This window comes from Paraphaeosphaeria sporulosa (assembly GCF_001642045.1).
Source record: "Paraphaeosphaeria sporulosa strain AP3s5-JAC2a unplaced genomic scaffold CC84scaffold_2, whole genome shotgun sequence".
NCBI lineage: Eukaryota > Fungi > Ascomycota > Dothideomycetes > Pleosporales > Didymosphaeriaceae > Paraphaeosphaeria > Paraphaeosphaeria sporulosa.
The window spans coordinates 4,251,488-4,270,233 of record NW_017253361.1 but is presented as its reverse complement, the minus strand read 5'-3'; the positions used below and the strand labels follow the sequence as shown (position 1 = coordinate 4,270,233).

The following is an 18,746-nucleotide window of genomic DNA, read 5'->3' as shown; positions in this document are numbered from 1 at the left end:
TATGTTTCAAATTCCAATTGTTACGGTACATGGATGCAGTGCATGCCGAAATAGATACGCACGTAGTGGGGCTCCGTATTGATGTCCCATCATTCGCAACTGTAGGACATGATCAACAGCTTGCAAGAGCGGTCTAATCCGTACTGGTATCTTCTTTCCCGCTGCAATTCTTTTCGGGACCATGTCTATCGCAGATTACGAAGCTGAGCTACTGGTGAAGCCTATATTGACATTCAGGGTAAATTGTCCGCTTTGCTAAGTCGTCTGACACCCTCGGCCTTTCTATCTTCCGCGAGTATAGAAGCGAACTTGCTGGCCTTCCTGATTTGAGGGCCCTTCCAGTAGAATATGTAGATGGGGAAAACGACCAGGCAAGACAGACATGCCAAAACCGTGGTTGCGTACTCCGACGGGCGTGTGTCACTCAGATTAGTGTAAAGTGGTGTGGCGTACATTGCCGCAATTCCAGCAAGAAAATCCTGCAGGTATGATCAGTGTATGCTCTGACTTCAACCAGGCTTCAACCTCGCTCACCCTCGCGAACGCATTTCCGCCCGTTGCAGAAGCAGAGTACGGGCCGTAGGCTGCAATCTGTATTTTATTAGCTCAGGCATGCTAAATTCTTCGCAAGGGGAGGCCAACCATATAATCCACCGAGGAATAGTAGATGGCGAAATTCGCTAAACCAACAAGGAATGAAAAAATCATTGGTGCAATCCAATGTGTTACCGGCGGTCCCATACAAGTCCATGCAAACCCAAATAGTCCGATGGGCTCGAACAGAGCAAGCAATAAGAGGGGTCTCAATCTTCGCTCGGGCGATAGAGAGTCAGGCCCTTTTTTTTTCTTGATTTGTTCGTCTCTCCAGAATACTGGCCAATAAAGGAAGTAAGTGAAGAAGTAACTAGCATTAATGGGTATGAATGCCCATGCAGTGGCCAATATTCCAAAGCCAAAGTTATCCGGGAAAGTGATGGCAAAAGCCTCAAGGAAGGTGAAAATGAGAGCATCCGAGAACCCTGATAAGAGTGAGAGGAACAACACAATAGGCTCGCGAACAAACATCTCGAAAGGGCGTAGCCAGATCTTGCCAGCCTCTTTTAGCGAGATACGTGGTGACTTGAGCTCATTGGGCCCATATATATTGGGGTCCTCGCCGCTTTCGCGACGGCGCTTGGCTTCGCGGTCGATCAAGATGGTGGAGCGTGACTCCGGCATAAAGAAGTGAACAGCTTGCACTGTAACACCGAATATGAGTTGTATCCAAAAGTTCCAGCGCCAGCTGAGAACTGTTTCGCGGTTAGCTCTTAACCGATGTACTTATCACAAGGAGGAAAGACTGACATCGCTCGATAGGGCCACCAATAACGCCACCAATGCTAGTACCGATGGTTGAACTTAACACAATGAAGCATAGTGCCCAGTGTTGTTCCTCTGGGTCGTAGAGGTCCGCAATGAGGCCGAGAGTAACACTTCCGCCAGCGGTTGACAGACCACCCTGAGAACGTCAGACGCAATTCCGCAGGAGGTCATTCTCGAAACTGACCAGAGCTCTGCACACCACGATCGTACCAAAATTAGGCGCGACGGAATTCGGTATTTGCCAGATATTGATGAAGAATAAACTCAGCTGCAAGATAGGCCATCTGCCGAATTCTTCACTCCAAGGAGCCCACAGCTCACATCCAAAGCTGTAAAAGACAAGATATATCATCTGGCCTACTCGCGCAGCTTGTGTACTGATCCCAAAGTGTTCAGCGATCGGGTTAACTGCGCTTGGAAATACCGACGTGTTAAAGTTCATGGAGATCTGAATGCTGGCGATCGAGGATAAATACATCCATTTCTTCCAAGTAGGCCACGAGTATGCCAACTTGTCCCAGCAATCTTTCTCCCTCAGTTCGCGCTTTCCGTCTGGACGCGGTACAGTCGACGGCCTGTGAAACTTTCCATCGAACCAAGATTTGCTCCTCCCCTCCTTCAGAGGCTGCTTCTCACGTTGCTCGCTACCATCGCGTCCTTCGTCCATTGGGGGCAAGACCGGGGGCATGTTGCCCTGGGTCTCGAAAGGTCCCGCAGCCTTCTCCTTCATGATTATGGTGTTTGTGGGGTTGCAAAAGTACTTGGAGAAATTTCTGGAATATTGGAGTGAAAACACCAGCGGCACTTAAGTCCATCGAGACTCCAGCGGAGAGGGTCGATCATGACGTTACGAACGGAACTCAGCATGACAAGCTCCACTGTCCGTTAGTTTTAGATACGCACTGTCCACCCTCCGTGGGACACTATCGTGATCTTTGGAAGCATTTTGCAGCAGGTCCACCGGTGGACAATAGGCGTCAGGGTGTTGTTCGTTGGATATGCGTTGCGAATAGGTTGGGACCCAATTAAATGACGACTAGCTCCCGAGCCCGCGACGAAAACCTCAATATGCCCACTGTTCTTGAAGCGAAAAGTGATCTTGTTCGTGATTAGAGTGGGATCGCAAGCCTAAAGAGTGTTAGAAGTCGGCAACATGTGGGTCGTGCTCTGAAACCTGTGCGGCTCTGCTGTTGTCCCCACCCATCCAGGTAGCATGCCGAGACGCTAGATGAGAAGAGCGGATACGTCGCGATCGTTACTCGCGCAGAAGCGCGGGCCTAGGGTACGAGCATCGGCGATGCGATAGAACGTAATGTTGCAAGCGTTGTGCTGCTGCGATAGAGTCAAAATTCGAAAACGCGTGCGCAATCTGATGTCGCTTTCCTAACTTTGCCGTATCAAATGCCGAAGTGTATTGCCAGTATCCCGTATGTCTGAGATATTCATTGGTCTCGATCGTCACATGCTTTTGGATAGGCAAACAGTGGAATCCAATACATTTCATCTTTGCCTGCCTTCTTCGCATCGCTCAAGATGGCCCTGCAACTGGTGAGACTCTCGCGTCGCCACTCCTACACTTCATCGATACAAAAAGGCATGACATTGTGTAGCCAGCGAATTTTTCCTGGTGGTTCGATGCACGTATTGATGTGGAATTGTACCTGTGGTATTCACGTAAGGAGAGTTGTGGTTAATGAGTTCGAATGTTGAGCGTGCAGTCCAATCAGATCAAACGAGTTCTTCCACGCGAGGTGCACCCCGCGATCGTAACAACGTCGTCATTGACTACTATCTCGACTTTCATAGAAAAGGACCGCTGGCAGTCCATCAATAATCTTTTGTAATATTCCTAATCTTTACAGAAATCATCGCAACCAATCCACCGGCTGTACACTTAATCTATCCACCTTTAGTTTATCAATCACTTCATTCAAGATGGGTGAACAAGAAGGTCCCATCACGGCCTACCCGTCAACAGAAATAAAACCCCAGAATCAAGAGGGTGGCCCTGGACTAGACAAAAACATGGACCCATACGCGAACTGGACACAGCTCGAGTTCTGGGACGACAACGGCAAACCCTACCTCAAGGAGTACGAGGGCAGAGGCCTTTTGGAGGGCAAGGCTGCCCTGATCACTGGTGGAGATTCAGGGATCGGAAGATCAGTTGCTATTCTGTTTGCACGAGAGGGAGCCGATGTCAGTATCGTGTACCTACCCGAAGAGGAGGAGGACGCGCAATACGTGAAGAAGAAGATCGAGGAGGCAGGCAGGAAGGCGAACCTAATGGCTTTCAACTTGCGGGACAGGAAAAACTGCGAGAAGGCCGTCGAGGGACACATGAAGGCTTTCGGGAAGCTCAATGTTCTAGTCAACAATGGTATGCATAAATCCTCCTCGGTCAGATCATGCCTCATGCTCATTTTTCGAAGCTGCAATGCAGGAGGGGTGCGAAGATATTTCCGACATTGACCTCGATGTTACGGAGAAAACTTTCCAGACCAACGTCGTTTCCATGTTCGCGATGACCAAGTACGCTATCAAGCACATGAAGCGCGGCGATTGCATTGTCAATAGCAGCTCTGTTGCAGCGTATATGAGCAATCCTCAACTACTCGACTACGCGTCCACAAAGGGCGCCATTGCGACATTTACTCGAGGTCTTGCACAGCAGCAAGCTAAAAATGGCATTCGTGTAAATGCCGTCGCCCCTGGTATTATGTGAGTCATCCACGCCCCCTCCCAACATGATACGCTGAGCGTTAGGGCACTTGCAAGGCTGATACTGACTACAATAAAGTTGGACTCCTTTGCAGCCGGCCACCAAGAACGTCTCCGACGACGCGATGAAAGGATTGGGTGTTGGAGCTTGCCCGCTCAACAGACCAGGCATGCCCATTGAGATGGCTACGCTTTACGTTACCCTGGCCTCTCCCTTTGGTTCTTATTGCACTGGAGAAGTCCTTCATGGATCGGGCGGCATTGAGATGCAGGGTTAAGTGGATACATACTGAACGAAATAATGAATAGACGCATCTGGAATAGACTTAGCCCATCTTAGAATCATAAATCCAAATCATAGTGGTCGTACAACTATCCTAAGTCTCAAAAGACTTCTCATACTGCGTCAAGCCAAATCAATTGAACTGTAGGCATGATCCCGCAGTGTTCACAAACCTCATGCGCAAAACCACTACGGAAGGTGAAATTCTCAAGCAGCGTGGAGATTTTACTACAATGGATCTTATTTTAACTAACGTAACGCACAAACACTGTATCCATCATTATCTTCCAAGAGTATTGCCTATACATGCAAGTACTTCATGATGCTTTCACCCATCACGTACTCGCTGCCTGGGCGGCTAAAACGGAGCACAGCTAGGACAGACCTCGTCTAGAGCAAGTATGAAATATTCGAGAAAAATACGATGTTCGATACGGTTCTGCAGCTTGAAAACCTGTACATCCGTTAACCGAAAATAGTAAGCGGCATCGATGAATTGCTTGCAGTTCGCCTTGACTAGGCGTCCTATGTGATCGCATGCGTAGACCGGAGCTCGACATACTTTGCACATGGTTAAAAGTATGTTTTCTCCTAATTATCGAATGAGGTTTCGATGTTTCATTGGTACTACTAAATGAAGGGGTTGCTGTTGAGAGTTTGAGGGTCGATAGACTGGGATAAATGGCAGGATGCAAGTATTGGTGCAAGTCGACCCATATGTAGAGAGCTCCACCAACGTGACGCACCGATCCCGGTCTCCGGATCACGCCCTCGGCCTAGCTGGCACCCAACGGTTGTCATAGCACATGCTCTGCGTTTTACCACAATGTCACGCAAGTGGATAGCCCGGCCATGTAGACATCAAATTGCAGACTATTTGTTCTTCGATCATGATATGCAACAATAAAACCTCTAAGGAAGAACACTCTCACCGCTGCGTCCGTTTTTCACTTCAATGTCAGATAAAGCCGACAACTTCATCCGTATCATGCTCTCAAAGACCAAATGGTGTGATGACCAGTTTATGGTACTCGCACTTCTCCGTAGAACTAATTGTTGGAATGATTCGAGTGCAAGGACGTTGCTCAATTGGATGCTTTCTCCTGAAGACCTCTATATCTTCTCTTGCTTCCCTCGCCTGAGAAAGAAAATTCTCGCAGTCCTTGCTGGTCGCCGTGGGGACAGTACATGCGCAAGGGATGTGGAGCGTATTGAGGTAGATTCTGCACATGTTGTGAAAGCTGGTGCGGTCTTTCTGTTGGGGCTCGTGTTCATGACGAAGGTGCCGGGGCTCGAGACAGAGTGCCGGAGCAGTGTGCAAGGAAGCGTTATATAAGAACCGAGAAGTTTTCTAGCTACCGTGTGGTCCTCGTTTGCAGAAATCCCCTCGTTTGTAGAAAGTTGCCCCGTTTGCACAGCCAAGAATTTTGGACTACAGCGCCTCGACTGTAAAGTAAACAAAACATCGATTCTTCAAGATTCTTACAATAACAAGGAGTCACCAAGGTAAAATATACACGACAGAAAACGGGTGATCTGGAGCAGCGTGCAGACGCACCTCCAGCCTGTATTTTTCTGTCAGTAATGTGCTATATTCAAAGTCTTGCCTGGTACACTGAAAGTATCCTTCAGGGCGCCAGCACATCCCTAAAGTAAACCATCATCGCGCCCTCGTGCACACTCTTCGCAAATTTCTTCAATTCCGCATGGGTTTCACATCCCTCGTCGTAGTACTTCATGTCCTCCTCATTTTTGAACCTGCTCTTCGTCAGCCTTTTAATGTCTCCTTGTCCGATCCCCATCGCCTATCACATCGTCGACATGAATTCGCATGTAAACACGGCCTTGATCATTCCCACCATCCAGGTTGCAGCTCTACTACAATCCCGTGTGGGTCCCACATACACTCGCACTGAAACCCAATGTCGCTTGTCCAAGCTATGCACTACTTACTCCGTGACCGCCGCAACCGTGAACCCCTGCCTCCTTTGATCCTCAAACGTGGGACCCGCCCGTGCAGACAGAATATACGGTTTTCCGTCTTTCGTCGCGGTCGCGGCGAGTGGGCGGTAGTATTCAAACAACTTGGCTTGGTCGGCGGGGGAGGCGATTTTGAAGAGAACGACGCGCGTTATCGGGGGGGCCATGTTTGGATGGAGAAGGAGATACACAGTATGAGGCTTTACGGCAAATGTCTAATATTGAAGGAAGATGGTGTAGTCAAGGAAGGTGGTAAGGCTGCGGAAAGATTCCGCGCTGTACCGGTAGAGGCGACGCGGTGCTTGCCGGCTCCGTAGTCCTGCGAATCTTTACCCTCAACATTCACCAGCCAATTGCATCACTGTCATACTCCTCTTCTGACTGTCTGCCTGGCTCACACATCCGCAGGAAGATTAGCAACATTGGCAAGTGCGCGCTGTCACGACTCAAAGCATATTCAAGTCAGAGTCCCTTATCGAGAGGCGGAGATGGAATAGGATAGCGCCAAGGAGTATGCGCGTGATAAACGCATTGTCGCGTCGTAGGGAAAACGACCTAGAGATCCATCTCGGCGATGGTAGGGCTGAAGAAGTGGCTTTCCAGGTCTATGAGCGTCCACTTATCTCCTCTCACATCTCAGCTCAAATGGAAGGAACTCCTCAATGCACGCGAGAGTTTATTGCCAGCGAACGAGATATGGATGATAGCTAAAGGGTTCCCGGTCGTGCCCCGCAAACCACCCACGTCGAGTGGGGTCCGTCAGCACGTTCCTGGCTAGCATCGCAGTTTTCAACCGCGCCGACGCTCATCTCCGCGAACAGGAACGCGCTTTCGCTGTGGACTCAGGCCAGCCAAGATAGCAGCGCACCGGAGAATGCCCGACCATAAGAAGGCGTGAGATTCTAGCATGGCTTTGCAGCTTCTCCAGCTATCGCTCTCCTCAGGCATGGCGCCTCCCGCTAGGAATATCACACTGGCAGCAGTACTCGCCCTTCTCGTGCCCTACACAAGCGCTAGTTATGCCTTCTACGTCGGCCGCGACCTCACAGCTCTTAATGCTACCCTCGTAGGCGGCACCGGCGAAGAAGTGTCCTCGCACTGGCTCCAGATCTTCCCCGCTGCCAATCACACCTCCAATGCGACCATCACGGTTGGTGTGACAGAAGATGCCGTTCTTCCCGGCAAACTCATTCAGGTCCCGCAGGTGAACCACACATTCCGATATATGTCCATGGAGTACTCGGACTTCGAAGGTTTCCCCGCGCCGTTGACGAATGGTGGCGTTAACGAGAAGGGCGTCGCTGTGAGAGATGTGTGGGCAAATAGCAGACAGGAGCTCTACGATATGACGCCTGATCCGCAGATTGGCCTGCAGTATTCTGATCTCGCACGCGTAGTCCTGGAGCGCGCAAGCACGGCACGTGAAGGTGTCGAGATCATCGGAGCCATGATCAAGGAATATGGATACGCTGACTACGGAGGAAACTCGCATCTGATCGCCGATGCGAACGAGGGCTGGGTTGTGTGGGAGTTCTCTGGCAGAAAGGGACTTTGGGCTGCTGAGAGACTGGGAACTGACGTCGTAAGGGTGCTGTATCCTGGGTACATCGAGGATTTCCCCGTGGATTTCCAGAACAGCACAGACTATATGGGGTCCAGCAACATCGTCAGCTTTGCTGTCGAGCAAGGCTGGTGGAGTCCGAATGGAAGCGAGCCGTTCAACATCTTCCATGTGTACGGATACCAGGTGGAGGGCGAAAATTTGACTGCTCGTGACGGTGGGAACAAGTACATGAGCCAGGCTGCGCTAGAGGAAGCTACACTTGCCATGGCACCTGTCACCGAAGCCGATATGCGACAGCGTGTCCGCGACCCCCGGATCTCTGACGATGAAGCTGGCTACGGCCAGGTTGTAAGTCTGTTCCAAGATATGGACCCAGACACAATCCGTATCTGGAACGCGCCTACAGGATCTGTAGCAGCGCCTTTCATTCCCTGGTGGTTAGGCGTGGAGTCTGTTCCACCAGAGTTCGGTGAACACCGGTACCTCACCACCGGCGCCTCGTCATCCTTTCTCAATCCCGACTTCCAGCTGCAGGAAGCAGCGCAGTTTGCTGGCCGCATGTTCAAACGGGTCTTGTACTATATGTGCTCAAACCCGGACGCCTTCCACCCGCTCGTAACTCAGATGTACACTGCCTTCGAAAATCAGTCAACGAGCGACCTGGACTGGGTGGAGAAGAGCGCGCAGACTCTTATCAGTAGCGGCGAGAGAGATGCTGCGAAGAGTCTGCTGCAATTCTACTCACACACTAGAGCAGAAAAAGCTCTTGATCTTGGCAGGTCGCTCACGGATGCACTCGATGGATACATCAAGTTGAGTGGACAGTGGGAGAATCCCGTGGGTTCTCAAATTAATGATGCAGGCGAGGGCGCAGAGACTGTTAACTGCCTAGTGGGATTTGACCCCGACCAGCCTGCTTGGAAACAGCCCTCGAATGCGACTAAGAGGAGGAGGCGTACAACATCTAGACGCAATGTTGCCAAGCACAACCCAGTGCCAGTCCAGCAAAGTATCATCAGCTGAGCAGGGAGCCAATTGAACTGCTCACGTCAGGCATGCGCCGATTGACTCAATTATATGTCCATTTTGAGGCACTTGGTCAACGTTGCATGCATCGCAGTGACTCCATCATAGGATTGGAAGTTTCCCACCCATCGAATCCTTGCAGCATCGATGGGCGCACGTCATGTAGGACGATTCTGGTGTACAACCAAGCTTTCTGGGAGCTTGTCATCTGGCAGATGTTGAGTGTCCACGTGAGTGCTTGGACTGTCGACGCATAAGATGTGGTCGTCCTGTTGAGAACGTTCCGTTCAAGACCATCGGCTCCCAGTAGCAACTCGATTCGAGTGCTGGGGAAAAGGGCCCTTCAGGCAGCTGGCAGGTTGCCCCCATACAAATTTGCCCGTATATACGACCCCGTCCACCCAAAACATTGAAAATTCCTTACCACTCATGGTGTTACTTTGCCGTTAAGCTGCCTCCGATTGCACATGAGATGGAGTGAACCACCATGCAACATGCCAACCGTGTCAGCCGCGCCGCTGTGGGGTAACGTTGCGCAATTTCAAGCGATAAGGACGAAGACAGCAGGAAGCAGCCGACCAGGTTGAATGACATGAGTGGGCCCACTGCATGGCTGAGTAGGTTCCCCACGTGGCTGAGTAGCTTGTATGCGGCTGGAAAGGCTTAGGGGGGTAGCAGGCTGTAACTTTGTCGACACGTCTGCGTTCATCGTTCACTTGAGGCACCGTGGCTATCCCAGGAGCTTCCTTTTGGTCGAAGCGTCTCACAATTGATGAAGCTCGATGGAAATCATGATACCCGAGTACATGCGACCACACGAGTCTCTCGAGTGAACAAGTTGAACTTGTCGACGATTAGTCCCTTTATATTGAGATCGAGCCGGTGAGCGCCAATTCCCGCATGAGGATACAATGTATCATGGTTTCAATGTCTATGCTGGAGAGGGTGGGGGTTTTGGCATGACGTTGGTTTCCGGGGCCCCAAATGCACCTAACTACACCAGGCGATCCCGCGTATGCTCATGTCTCGATTCGGCCACCATATCATTCTCTAGTCCCTGAACGTATGAAGAACTTCTTTGAGATATGCATAAGGAAGGAAGCGGACCATTCGGGCTGGAATGATGCGCAAGTGGAGCTTTTTGTTCCTGCACGCTTGCTAGAGCTCACAAAGAATGTGGGTGTTACCTTACGTTCGCCGGTTGGGTTCCCGCCGCATGCTGCACTGAGCTACTGCTGGTTCGAGTCCCAGTGGAAGAGCTCCGACCTTGTCGTGGACAGCGGCCGGTGGGCCTGTGGTATTGCCATGGACGTGCACTGATCCAGGACACGCCGAAGTTCTCGATGCCCACTTCCAGCTCGAAAGCTGCGAGAATCCATTTCGAAACTCAATTTCAGCCCATCTAAAGTCGAGGGGCAGACCATTGCAATGCGAATGGTCGCCTGCAGGGTTGTGCATCCGGCACGGCGATGGACGACGTTCATCATTGCTCAATAGCAAGTTTGGAGATAGGTTCATTCTGAACCGTTCTGGGCTTGAACATGACCACCTTCGTGGGCCAGTAGAGACTATAGAAGAAAAGGTACAGCTGGCGACCACGGGACAAATCGAATACATGGGGGATTATAAGGCGACCATGATAACCAAGCAACAAAATACTTAATCAACAGTCCTAGCGGATGATTTGAGACATGATCTCACACTGTTCGAAGTATGTCCCGTGCAGAGGATCTTGATCATTCTGATGTTGGGCACAAGGGGTTAGTCCTTCACCGTGAACGCCAATCTTCTGATGGTGCACCCGTACTTGTGCGTCTGGGGATTTTCTGGTGCAGTCCTCAAAGATCTAAACATCCATGTCCCGGAGCCAAAAGCTGCTAGGCAAGGGAACGGATTCTAGCCATGCAGCGTCGCTGCTTCGATCACAGTGAGAGGAAAGAGCTATGGCTTGCTTGATGGACTATGAAAAGGCACCACTTCACATCGAATGGAAGAAATGATCGCTGTCCCACCAACAAGAGTAGGGTTGTCTGTAAGTCGCGCTTTTCGCTCAAGTTCATGGTTCAATCTCGCAAAAGAGCGCTGCATTGGCCCTGCTGCAGGTAGTCAGTGTCTTGGGAGCGCATCAAGCCTCATAGAATGACGTCTGACAGACGGGAAAGTGATCCAGGATACGTCGCTGCCGTTGCATGCGTGTGTCGAGATTTATAGAGACGTTGCTCTGGCGCCAGAGCCAATGCTGAGCACAGTCAGCAGGAGCCCCATCGCGCCTGCCACACCTCACCCAGCCGGAATAGATCGCAATGTGTCTTTTACAGATGTATCATTAGATTCAAAACGTGTACGCTATCAACACCCCGCGCCACCATACAACATCACACTTCCTCATCATCTACGCTCTCCACCGCCTCCAAAACCTCCACCCAACCTTCTCGTCATCTTGCTCTCCGACTTTCCTGAATCTAGACCGTTCTTTCGTTCTGTTCCTCCCAACCCACGCGAACCAAATAACCAGGCCCGCAACCATGAACGCAACGACAAGCAGCGTCTGCACCGGCTCCGCGAACACCGCCCGACTCAACAAAAACAGGCTAACGCAGCAGAAGATAATGGGCGTGGTGATCCACGTCTTGTACGGGCGCTCCAGCTCGGGCTCCTTGACGCGGAGGATGATCAGGCCCAGGACGGCCAGGAAGTAGAACGAGTATCCTGCTACGCCGTAGAACGTGACCAGCGTGTCGAAGCTGCCGATGAAGATGTACACCGCGGTGAGCAGCGCATTCAGCGCCATGGCCGCGATAGGCGTGAAGAAGAAACCCGCATCTGCGTCCGCGAACCAGTCCACCATCTTCCTCGGTATCCGGCTCTTGCTCGTCCCCGCATTGATGCTGTGCAAGCGTATCGCGCGGTGCGACTTGCCGAGACCGATGGTGCCGAAGATGGCGGGGAAATAGCCCTCCTTGCCAGCAGCGTAGACGAGGCGGCCGGATGTGAAGGTGGTAGCGTTGAGGGCGCCGAAACAGCTTCCGCTGACGAGGAGAGCGAGGATGAGCGAGCCGATGGGGCCGAAGACTTGGTGGCCGAAGGCGACGGCGACGGTGTTGGAGGATTCGATGATGGAGGTGGGGAGGACAAGGAAGTAGGCAATGTTGGCAAGGACGTAGCAGAGGATTACCAGGGGGAGAGAGGTGTGGATTACGCGGGGAAGGTCGCGGGCGGGATTCTTAAACTCGGCGGTCACGTAGTTGACCTGGTCGATGTTAGTTGTGCTCGCAAATGGGGATGGAAGAGTCGCACATTGTCCCAGCCGTCGAATGCCCACAACCCGGCGTAGAGGGCTACTGCCCAGTTGCTGACGTCGGTGCTCGTGCCCTCGAACCAGCCCTGCTTCTTCCAGTCGTCGTTGGCGGGGCCGTTATAGGAGAAGCCCGTCGCAGCCACAACGATGCCGATGACGGTGACGCCAGTCAAAGCGAAGAACTTCAGAAACATGAAGACATCGGCGCTCCTCGTGCCCAACTTGGTGGATACGCAGTTCAACAGCGTAACCAAGACCAACCCCGCAAGAGCGATGCCCTTGTTGATCCATGTGCTACTCTCGACGGCCTCAACTCCTGCGACTGCGCTCACAACGTACTCGCCAAAGATGATGGCGATAATGGCCGCAGAACCAGGCTTCAGCACAACCACAGCGCACCACGTAAACAGGAAGCCTGCCCACTCGCCAAAAATGTGGGAGAGATAGACCTGCGCGCCGCCGTTCAAGGGTATCGCGCCTCCCAGCTCCGCATAGCTCGCCGCGCCCGTCCAGGCCAACACTCCCGCTACGACCCACACCAGCAGTGACGCGCCCGGGCTCCCCGCGTTTCTATTCACTTGCGACGGCGACGAGAAGATGCCGCTCCCTATGATCAGCCCAATGACGAGCGACAGACCGTTGAGGTAGGTCAAGGTTTTGTTCTTCTCCAACGAGCCGCCGTTGAGCGCGTTGGACGGGTCCAGCGCTGGATTGGAGGGCGCGCCGAGCGCGGTGTAGCCTTGGGCTGTGCTGGAGAGCGGGAAGAGGTTCGGTGCGAAGTCGAAGGCCGACGAGACGCTGTAGGAGCGGTTGTGGCGCGGACGGTTGTCGCCCGCGGGATTGAGCTCGGAGAGGGGGTCTTCGTCGTCAAACGACAGCCTCTGCGAGGAGCGCGCTCCGGCGCTGGACGACTCGATCGAGGTGCGCTGCGACGCGTGCGACGACGAGGCCAGCGAGGCCAGTTCGAGCGAGTCGCGCATCCGGGGCGATGGGCGGTGCGAGCAGCCGTCGCCGTCTTATGGTGTTGTGTGGTGCTGGGCTGGGGTTATCGTACGCGCGGGCTTCGCAGCGCCATGGGCGGCACAGCGGGCAGTAAAGAGGACAAGTATGCAGGGCTGGGATATGCCCCCGTGCTACGAGCGGTCGGCGGCAGTGTGTGTGGAGGGCTCGTCCAGTGTTTCAATTGCATGCGGAGGCTCGGTGATGCCACGAGGGGCCTAGCGCCCGAGTCTGGCCGTCAGAGCTTCCGACGCCTTCACGAAGCTTGACGCGACCTCGCAAAAAGCAGTGCGCCCGTCTACCATGTCTCTGGCGCAGCATGCCCGCTGTTCGAGGTGATGCGCACTCTCCGCCTGCATCGATCGGGCTGCCAGCGCGCCTGGAGCCTTCCGCCATGTGCGTCCTTCTCCACCTCCCTGCGCCGACGAGGTGGTGAAGTGCAGACGACCAAGGCGCAAGAGAATTTGGACACGCTGACGCCGAAATGGGAGCGGTACTGGCGCAAGGACGAGTCGGGGCTCCCGCAATTGAGGGAGAAGGCCGCGGAAAAGGCCTACATCCTGCCCATGTTCCCGTACCCCTCGGGCACGCTGCATCTGGGCCATCTGCGCGTATACACCATCTCCGATGTCCTGGCGCGCTTCAAGCAGATGCAAGGCTACCATGTGCTGCATCCCATCGGCTGGGATGCCTTTGGTCTGCCTGCGGAAAATGCCGCCATCGAGCGGGGAGTTCATCCTGGCAAATGGACGTTGCAGAACATTGACGCCATGAAACAGCAGATGAAGCTGATGGGCGGGCACTGGGACTGGGATAGGGTATGCTGCCACGGCGCACCAGGGAAGCACTCGAATTGACTTTTTGCTAGGAACTGCGCACCTGCGACCCCGCCTTCTACAAGCACACCCAGCAGCTCTTCCTCATGCTCTTCGAACGCGGCCTCGCCTACCAAGCCGAATCGCTCGTCAACTGGGACCCCGTCGACGAGACCGTCCTCGCAAACGAACAAGTGGATGCCAATGGCAATTCGTGGCGGTCTGGCGCCAAGGTGGAGAAGAAGATGCTCAGGCAGTGGTTCCTCAAGATCAAGGAGTTCCAGGAACCGCTCTTGAAAGACTTGGATGCACTGGCCAAGGACGGCATGTGGCCGGAGCGCGTGCTGGCCATGCAGAAGAACTGGATCGGGCGGTCTGAAGGCACCAAGCTGAGCTTCGACATCGAAACAGAGGGCGAGAGCCCAACCCAGCTAGGGCCCGTCGAGGTCTACACTACGCGTGCAGATACGCTGTTCGGGGCGGAATACATCGCTCTGTCACTGAGCCACCCCATTGTACAAAGCCTTGCCAAGGAGCACAGTGCATTGCAGGACTTCCTGGTCCTCGCCAAAGACTTTCCCCCAGACTCAAAAGAAGGCTTCCAGCTGCCTGGTCTCCGTGCTAAGAACCCCGTTGCAGACCTAGTCAATGACCACAACATCAGCAAGACTTTGCCCGTGTTCGTGGCTCCTTACGTCCTGGATGACTATGGTTCGGGAGCTGTCATGGGTGTCCCTGGTCACGATGCGCGAGATTTTACCTTCTGGAGGCAGCCCAAGCAGTCAATCTCTGGGTCTGTTGAGTTCAACTCTCCTGTGAAGTTCGTTATCCATCCAGAAGAACAATCCCTGACGTCGTCGGAAACTGTAGCGGACTCTCGTCTGGACCAACCTCTACTGAATAAAGGCTTTCTTGTCTCCGAAGATGGCCAATTCAATGGCCTTTCGTCCGACCAGGCTATTGGTGCGATCATAGGGCGCCTTCAAGAAGCGGGTAGGCTCGCTGAACGCACAGAGAACTGGCGTCTGCGCGACTGGCTGATCAGCCGCCAGCGTTACTGGGGCTGTCCTATCCCTGTCGTTCACTGTGACGACTGCGGAACGGTTCCCGTACCGCGGAGTGATCTGCCTGTGGAGCTACCCGATCTCCCTGCATCCTTCTTCCAGGGCCAGAAGGGTAATCCACTTGCTGAAGACAGTAGCTTCAAGGATTGCAAGTGTCCATGGTGCAAGAAGCCTGCTCGGCGTGAAACAGATACCATGGATACCTTCATGGACTCGTCGTGGTACATGTTCAGGTTCCTGGACTCGGAAAACGCGACACAACTCGTGGCTCCTGAGAAAGCAAACGCGGGTATGCCGGTCGATGTATACATTGGCGGCGTGGAGCATGCTATTCTGCATCTTTTGTACGCTCGCTTCATATCGAAGTTCTTAGCCACCACAGGCGTCTGGCCCGAAGGCAGCAAAGTTCTGGGAGAGCCTTTCAAGCGTCTCATCACTCAGGGTATGGTGCATGGCAAGACGTATTCCGACCCAAGCACTGGGCGATTCCTGCGCCCCCACGAACTGGACCTTAGCAACCCATCCGCTCCCGTCATCATGGGGACCGAAGTGGCGCCCAAAGTTAGCTACGAGAAGATGTCCAAGAGTAAATATAACGGCGTTGATCCAGTCGCCACCATTGCCAAGTACGGTGCGGATGTCACGCGAGCGCACATGCTCTTCCAAGCACCCGTTAGCGACGTGCTCGAGTGGGATGAGAAAAAGATCACCGGCGTGCAGCGTTGGCTCGCAAGGGTCCTCAGGCTATCTCAGGCCTCCTGGTTCCCTCCACACATCCAAGAGCTCGGCCGATTCCGACCGCCCCACGACCTAAACGTCCCTGTCTTCGACCTCCTAGCCCACATGGCAGAATGGGAAGTCATCAAGCCCTCCAACGCTGGCGGCACAGACGAAGAAAGACTGCTCAACACCCTCGACCAAGATGAAATGGCCTTGCTATCCGCCACCCAAACAACCATCGCCAGCGTCACAAAAGCCTACTCCGAGACATACTCCCTCAACACCATCATCAGCGACCTCATGACGCTAACAAACACCATCTGGGACACCCCGCACAAGTCCGCCCGCACGCCCTGGTTCAAGTGGTACGCCACCATTCATCTCCTCCGCATGCTAGCCCCCATCGGCCCCGGCGTCGCAGAAGAATCCTGGCAACGCCTCATATCCATCACCAACCCCAAGGTGCGTGGCGACCAGCAACACCCGCTCCGACTCTACCACAAAGGCCAGCGACCCGGCCCGTCCATCTTCACCTTCGGCTGGCCCAAGGCGGATCTCGACGCCGTACCCAAGCTCAACCCGATGGCCAAGTGCGTCGTGCAGTTCAATGGCAAGCGCAAGTTCCAGCTCGACATCCGGAAGGTGCCGCTGAGCATAAACTCGAACCACACGGACCGCCTCAAGCGATACGCGCTCGACGAGATGCTCAAGACGGAAGAGGGCAGGAAGTTTCTCGACCGCGAGGCCGGGCCTCTTTGGAAGGAGGCCGGCACGCAAGAAGCCGGCCCTGACTTCCCCGAGATCCCCATGGGGATGAACATGGTTGTCGTGCAGCGGTGCAAGCTGGTCAATTTCGTGTCGCCGAAGCTGCCCAAGAAGGAAAAGGAAGCTCCCCACGCACGCGCGCAAGACGCCCAGAAGCCCACGCTTGACGCGGGTCTGGGTTGAATCCATGGTGTCGATGGCCCCGAGCAGCTTGAAACGCAGGGAGAGCGCCAAAACCACGACGCTATAGGGGAACTCGAGCAGCTATGAAGAGGGGAAGCAGGGCGAGTTCCAACGGACGAATCGGAAGGGATTGACGAAGGATGATGCCATGGAAGAGCGTGAGCAGTTTGTGGAGAAGCGGAGAAAGGATAGATCAAGGAGGTAGGGTGGCTGATGGGGAAAGGCATGGTTTGGGCATGTACAGGGTGCTGCGTGTATGATTACAAGTGTTGTTGAGTTGTATATTATGTTGTAGCTATATGTATCTGTTGTACAAATATGCGGTTTAGTCTAGTCGCAAATGTAGTCGCAAATGTAGACGGAGTGGTATCTCGCTGTGATGCAATACTCTTCCACGCCGCGGTGCCTCCCCACAACGCCGGCACCGTCACATGCCCATCTTACACCTCACTCTCCCGTCCCCCTCTCCCTCACCGGCTCCACCGTCCTCGCAACATTCGCACGCCACCGGCACCTAGCCCCTCGCCCTCGCCTTCGGCCTCAGCTTCAGCCCCTCTTGTTCCTTGGCGGGCTCCAGCATCCTCGCAATGTCTCTCCCATCCCGTGCAATCCCCCCTCTCAGCAACTCAAAAATAACCTCCCCACGCACAACCGTCTTCGCCACAATGTCCTCTGCGTTATCCGGCCCAACGCGCCCATACCATATCCCACTCCCCGCCCACGCGTTCCCTTCCAGCCCAGGCGGCAAGTACACAATCACGTTCCCCGCGTACTTGTGTCCGCCAACGTGGCTGATCAGCCCGACCTCTGCATCAATCCCCCTCTCGGCGAACGCCTGCCGGAATCGCGCCTGCAGAAGCGGCCCGAGGACCCCGCAGCGCTTGTCGCGCCCGCCGTGGCCGCAGATCAGGACCGTGGGCTTGGCTATGGGCTCTGCGGGTGGGAGGCGTGTGGCGAAGCTCTCGTCGCGGGTCAGCGCGGCTTGCTGGTCTGGGTTCAGGCCGGCGTGTGCGGGGTGCAGGGTGCGCGCTTTGAGGTAGGCGGTTGCAAAGGCAGCGTAGGCGTCGCGCGTGTTCGGAATCGCGGGGATGCGCTTGAAGCTCGGGAATAGCAGTGCTGTCGTGGTATCCGGAGTTGTGCTAGCGGGGAGGGAGGACAGGGTTGTTAGGACGTTGGTGAAGGGCTAGATGGCCATCTTGTCAGCACCATTGATCTCTTGCGAAGCATGGAGAGGGGAGGTGCAAGGGCGAAGGAGAGGACAACAAACAAACATCGAAGCCCTTTCCTCCTCGTCCGATCTCGGCTCGAAGCCCGCGCACAAAGTCGCCCGCCGCCGACTGCTCGTCTTCTATCCGGCTTTTCCAATCATCTTTCCCGGTGCAGACGAGGACTTGCTCCGTGTAGGGCGCCATTGTGTGGAGGAGGGGCGTCGTGCGGTCGATGTCGAGGTCTGGGGGCGTGCCGGCGCACGCGCATGTTGGGCTGCAGGTCGTCGGTGGGGTTTGGCGGCGGTGTGTGGTTGTGGACAAGGTTCGTAGGTGGGCGGCGCGCGGGAGGAGCCCGTGGCAGCGGCTGCGCAACATGGTTGTGGTCGCTGGAGGGCGGCGCGTGTTCGGACGGTGGGTGATATAGTTTGGCTCGGAATGGTTCCGGCCATGACGCGCGCGGAGTTATCGAGGAGCGGGCGGAGATGGCGACCTTCTCCGACCACCTGGACACCTTCTTTCTTCTGCCTGCGACGTTGTTCATCGCGAACAACAATTTCGGCACTGTCTTGTTGCAGCTCACGAAGGTCATCGCATGGCACGCGCACCTGAGAAGCGTACCAATGCAGGCCACAGCTTGCGTCGCTCCGGACAACGCGACTTGCTCCAGATTCCCTTGTCAATTGGCAATGCTGAGCAATCTCTTCCTGAGCAATTGCGGCTCCTTTGAACAAGTCGCAAACTTGATCCAGACGAACAGA

General features: G+C 54.3%; 7 protein-coding genes across 7 annotated transcripts; 3 read left to right on the top strand and 4 right to left on the bottom strand.

Moving 5' to 3' along the window:
- Positions 1 to 233: 233 nt before the first annotated feature.
- On the bottom strand, positions 234 to 2,029 carry CC84DRAFT_1085065 (MFS general substrate transporter; the record flags this gene model as incomplete). The annotated part of the gene is made up of 5 exons (XM_018174082.1): positions 234 to 479; positions 535 to 591; positions 643 to 1,289; positions 1,345 to 1,498; positions 1,547 to 2,029. The coding sequence occupies 5 exons, from the start codon at positions 2,027 to 2,029 to the stop codon at positions 234 to 236; spliced, it is 1,587 nt and encodes a 528-aa protein (XP_018041175.1).
- Positions 2,030 to 3,165: 1,136 nt separating this feature from the next.
- CC84DRAFT_1161659 (short chain dehydrogenase/ reductase-like protein) lies at positions 3,166 to 4,368 on the top strand. Its single transcript, XM_018177797.1, has 3 exons — positions 3,166 to 3,742; positions 3,795 to 4,083; positions 4,163 to 4,368. The coding sequence occupies exons 1-3, from the start codon at positions 3,298 to 3,300 to the stop codon at positions 4,359 to 4,361; spliced, it is 933 nt and encodes a 310-aa protein (XP_018041174.1). The 5' UTR covers positions 3,166 to 3,297; the 3' UTR covers positions 4,362 to 4,368.
- A 1,526-nt stretch (positions 4,369 to 5,894) lies between these two features.
- On the bottom strand, positions 5,895 to 6,591 carry CC84DRAFT_1161658 (uncharacterized protein). The gene is made up of 2 exons (XM_018177796.1): positions 6,320 to 6,591; positions 5,895 to 6,124 (listed from the first exon to the last, which is right to left on the bottom strand). The coding sequence occupies exons 1-2, from the start codon at positions 6,511 to 6,513 to the stop codon at positions 5,995 to 5,997; spliced, it is 324 nt and encodes a 107-aa protein (XP_018041173.1). The 5' UTR covers positions 6,514 to 6,591; the 3' UTR covers positions 5,895 to 5,994.
- A 701-nt stretch (positions 6,592 to 7,292) lies between these two features.
- Positions 7,293 to 8,933, top strand: CC84DRAFT_1082058 (uncharacterized protein; the record flags this gene model as incomplete). The annotated part of the gene is made up of 1 exon (XM_018173962.1): positions 7,293 to 8,933. The coding sequence occupies one exon, from the start codon at positions 7,293 to 7,295 to the stop codon at positions 8,931 to 8,933; it is 1,641 nt and encodes a 546-aa protein (XP_018041172.1).
- Positions 8,934 to 11,243: 2,310 nt separating this feature from the next.
- Positions 11,244 to 13,403, bottom strand: CC84DRAFT_1113389 (amino acid transporter). Its single transcript, XM_018175351.1, has 2 exons — positions 12,234 to 13,403; positions 11,244 to 12,186 (listed from the first exon to the last, which is right to left on the bottom strand). The coding sequence occupies exons 1-2, from the start codon at positions 13,212 to 13,214 to the stop codon at positions 11,329 to 11,331; spliced, it is 1,839 nt and encodes a 612-aa protein (XP_018041171.1). The 5' UTR covers positions 13,215 to 13,403; the 3' UTR covers positions 11,244 to 11,328.
- A 168-nt stretch (positions 13,404 to 13,571) lies between these two features.
- On the top strand, positions 13,572 to 16,780 carry CC84DRAFT_1173144 (leucyl-tRNA synthetase; the record flags this gene model as incomplete). Its single annotated transcript, XM_018180010.1, has 2 exons — positions 13,572 to 14,051; positions 14,102 to 16,780. The coding sequence occupies 2 exons, from the start codon at positions 13,572 to 13,574 to the stop codon at positions 16,778 to 16,780; spliced, it is 3,159 nt and encodes a 1,052-aa protein (XP_018041170.1).
- Positions 16,781 to 17,047: 267 nt separating this feature from the next.
- Positions 17,048 to 18,131, bottom strand: CC84DRAFT_1161653 (uncharacterized protein). Its single transcript, XM_018177795.1, has 2 exons — positions 18,048 to 18,131; positions 17,048 to 17,963 (listed from the first exon to the last, which is right to left on the bottom strand). Exons 1-2 carry the CDS (start codon positions 18,051 to 18,053, stop codon positions 17,295 to 17,297), a joined length of 675 nt encoding a protein of 224 aa, XP_018041169.1. The 5' UTR covers positions 18,054 to 18,131; the 3' UTR covers positions 17,048 to 17,294.
- Positions 18,132 to 18,746: the final 615 nt, after the last annotated feature.

Bases quoted from the DNA above. Each gene is read 5' to 3' on its own strand.
- CC84DRAFT_1161659 (XM_018177797.1), top strand. From the start codon at position 3,298: ATGGGTGAACAAGAAGGTCCCATCACGGCCTACCCGTCAACAGAAATA. The intron at 3,743-3,794 runs GTATGCATAAAT...CATTTTTCGAAG, and splicing joins CAATGTTCTAGTCAACAATG to CTGCAATGCAGGAGGGGTGC. The intron at 4,084-4,162 runs GTGAGTCATCCA...ACTACAATAAAG, and splicing joins GCCGTCGCCCCTGGTATTAT to TTGGACTCCTTTGCAGCCGG.
- CC84DRAFT_1113389 (XM_018175351.1), bottom strand. From the start codon at position 13,214: ATGCGCGACTCGCTCGAACTGGCCTCGCTGGCCTCGTCGTCGCACGCG. The intron at 12,187-12,233 runs GTGCGACTCTTC...AACATCGACCAG, and splicing joins CATTCGACGGCTGGGACAAT to GTCAACTACGTGACCGCCGA.
- CC84DRAFT_1161658 (XM_018177796.1), bottom strand. From the start codon at position 6,513: ATGGCCCCCCCGATAACGCGCGTCGTTCTCTTCAAAATCGCCTCCCCC. The intron at 6,125-6,319 runs GTAAGTAGTGCA...GACGAAGAGCAG, and splicing joins ACGGTTGCGGCGGTCACGGA to GTTCAAAAATGAGGAGGACA.